At 37.8% G+C, this 3,539-nt stretch overlaps 1 protein-coding gene across 1 annotated transcript; it reads left to right on the top strand.

Moving 5' to 3' along the window:
• Window positions 1–2,485: 2,485 nt before the first annotated feature.
• Window positions 2,486–3,528, top strand: LOC108624152 (perlucin-like; the record flags this gene model as incomplete). Its single annotated transcript, XM_026812881.1, has 3 exons — window positions 2,486–2,803; window positions 2,915–3,151; window positions 3,281–3,528. Coding segments are annotated over 3 exons (764 nt in total), but the record flags the coding sequence as incomplete, so codon positions are not given.
• Window positions 3,529–3,539: the final 11 nt, after the last annotated feature.

A 3,539-nucleotide genomic window follows, 5' to 3' on the forward strand; every position in this document is an offset into this window, starting at 1 on the left:
ACAGTATATTACGCAAACATACGTTCTCGTCTCTATTAATTGAAGTAATCAAAAAGGGATATGAAATATAAAGTAATTTCAGTATATTGAATTGATTGAATGAGCTCGGAATTAACTGAATAGTTATTTTTATCACAATTACTGCCCAATTGTATCGATTACCTATGGAACAGTTACTCTGAAAATAATCTGTATAAATAGAATATTCGATAGAATACAAAAGATAAAACTGAAATAAATTTGAAACATATAAACCGCAGAAGCCAGAATATAATAAAATAGAATGAAAAGCTATTTTTTAACGTCTCGTTACAAAGTTCGAGGGAATGATAAATATTAAAGACAGAAGTTTACTAAAAAAAACCGATCTATGCAAAAATCCTTCCTTATGTATGTTAATAATTCTTCATACAAAATGCGAAACAATAATAACAAACTGAAATTATATACAAGCCTGACAAGCGTCTGCCTCGACTACGTCGAGTTCATTCATTTGTCATAATACACTTTGAGGGAAAAGACAATTTGTTCCTGCTATCTGCTGAAAGCCGGATTTACATTGAATACTGAACAGTACACTGGCCGCATAGGAATATCAGCTAAGCTACATCCGATGCAATTTTGCATGAATACACAGACAGATAAAGCACCAGCATGCACGTAGCCATGTGTCTATGATTTCAACCTGAATGGTATTCGAAGAATGAAAAACCCCACGGCCTTAGAGTAGCTCTAAAGCCGGATAGTTCGAAAAACAGTTACCTGTCGAAAATAAATAAGAAAAGTTGCGATTACCAAAGAAAATGTAAATGTGTCCCCGTTCTAAAACGAATGCATAAATTGCCTCCGAGGTAGATAGTGTAAATACGAATGTAATCTCGCTTCAAACTAAGTTCACTTTAAAACTAAAACTTATTATAACTTGGTATATCAGTACTACTGTACACTCCGGTAAATTATTGTGAGAAAAAACAGAAGAGCATATTATTTTATAACAGATATATGAAAGAATCTTCGTACAGAAGTTTGTAACAAATTTTGTGCTCGTGTTTTAAGGAAAGTGCGTTTGAGAATAGAACGAGCTGCTGCGTGCAACCGAGTGCAGCTCAGAAATGATGAAAATAGTTTCTATCAATTGATAACCCATTCCAGAGTTAGCGTTCCCCGGGGATCCTCCTGTGATAATAAAGCAAAGAGAAAGATGCATGGCACAATTGGCACTTTGCGTTTCCACCCTGGCAATTATCATGCACGAACGCAATGCCATTTGGTGTGGTTCGTATAACTTTCGCGGATGATATCACTCGCTCTTCGCAGAACGGGCAACATCAAACNTTAAAAGAATTGAACGATATTATCATTACATTTATGATTAGAAATACGAATAATAATACGAAAAATAAATAATACATAAATAATTAAAAGTATTTGAACTTACACCATTATTATAATTAGCACAAAGTTGTCCTATATTTTAATATCATTCATGCTGAGTACTTTAAACCTAAATGCCATCGACAGAAAGCAAATAGAAAATGATTAAGGGAGTTAAATACCAGAGTCTATTAAGCTTTTCAACTGCAGGCGCTATAAGAAATGTATACGTTTTCACACGATAATTAGCTACCACGGTACCTAGCGACAACTAAATTGCTAGCAACAGCATCTTTGCTAATTTATGATACACATCAACAATTTTCCTTTCATCTGATAATTGTAGAACGCTAGGAAAGGATTGTTGTCGCTTTGGAAATAAGAGAAAATTATTTCTAAATGAAACAACTCTACTCATTTCTTTTACGATTTTACGTCCTAGGAGTTAATTCAATAAACATAATGCAGAACATTTGTAATTATTCATCCGTAAAAAGAGGCATGCGACTGCGTAACTTGTAAATTGCGTTCAAGGGCGAGAAACACAAGCTCTCGCAATTGGAAGATTACGTGAACTTGTTACTAGCTCGTGTCTGACATTTTATTTGATTCCCTTCGATTGTATCCGTAAAAGGAGAGCGTCGGAACGAAAGAAATTATTGCTACGAGAGAACGACCGTAACACTGAACTACTTGGCCTCGTTGCATATTACAGCATGCATTGCAGACGCAATGACGTAATGGGTCCGCTATTGAGTGTGTTTCTTCTACCTACGTTCGCTGTGCGTAGCCATCAATTCTATCTGGACACATAAAACGCAGACAAATGCGCGGCATTCGTTTAATACTCGTCAAACGCGAGAAAGATGCGGGAGGAGAAAGAAATTTATGTGGACTGCGGACAAAATTGTTGTGCAGTCCCTGAGGATCTCCTTGACTGAGAATGCTGCTGTAATATGCTTAAGTCGGAAAAGGCCATGGCAATTTTGCAAAATACGTAAAATTCATTGCCTCCAATTTTTATGTGATGCAAATGCACGGCTTGCCCGACAGAAGTGAAATGGATAAAAGGGAAAACTGTAATTGGATTAAAATTAACGTCGGAACGGAGAGATAAATATAATTAATAAACGAGTGCTCCTCTGTTTTACAGGCATATCGGCTGCCGTGGCACATCCGTACAATGTCAGTATTAATCCAGCAGTTACGAGCAGGTCTAGGATTGGCCGACAGAACGAAGCCGTAAAGCGATACGCGTGTCCCATAGGATTCTTCCGATTAAAAAGATATTGCTACTATTTAAGCGGAGGCACGGCACCCTGGAGAGAAGCCTATTTCCATTGCAAAGATAGAAACGCCACTCTGGCGATTCTCGATCGGAATGGAAAGGATCGAATGCTGAGAAAATACCTGTCGAGTGATCAATTCAGTAAGTGATATTTGATAAGAAAATCGATTCAATGTCGGGCATCGACAGTTCGAAAAATTACTCGTATCCATCTGTGACAGCTGAACGGCACGGGTATTGTTATGATTTCAGCAAAATTAGAGAGATGGATCGGTGGGATATTCAACTGGCAGCAAATGGCTTGGGAATGGGGAGTGACTGGGCAGAAAATGGTTTTCCAAAATTTCGGTCTACCTCAATCCAACCACTCGAAGCAACAGTATGCATGGCACTGTGTCACGATCGATCCCACGTTAAAATATAAGTGGAGCCCGCGAAGCTGCGTCGAACGGAAACACTATGTGTGCGAAGTGCAGGCTGGACGCATACGTAAAGTTTATTTCAACTGCTATTTCAAACCTATCGTATTCAATTTATATTGATACCATTCAAGGAATATTCAATACTATGAATAAAAGAATGTTTCGAATCATTCGTATAAAAATATATTAATTATAGCCAGAAGACGCAAGAAGACAGCGGATCCGTTTGCACCGCAAAACCAAAGATTAAAGCACCAAAAGAAGGGCAAGAAATACTCGAAAGACACGCAGAAACCGAACAAACAGAAGAAGCAGAGAGGATGGAGAAGAAATTTCGCCGAGCAGAATATGAACGATTATTGGGTGCACGGTGTGAAGTTGGGTTCAAGGCCACCAACCAAGTAAGATCTTTAATCTCCAACACTCATATATTATAAGAATAGCATAGCTGTTTC

This window comes from Ceratina calcarata, unplaced genomic scaffold (assembly GCF_001652005.2).
Source record: "Ceratina calcarata isolate Rehan_Ccalc_2016 unplaced genomic scaffold, ASM165200v1 scaffold2988, whole genome shotgun sequence".
Taxonomy (NCBI): Eukaryota; Metazoa; Arthropoda; class Insecta; order Hymenoptera; family Apidae; genus Ceratina; species Ceratina calcarata.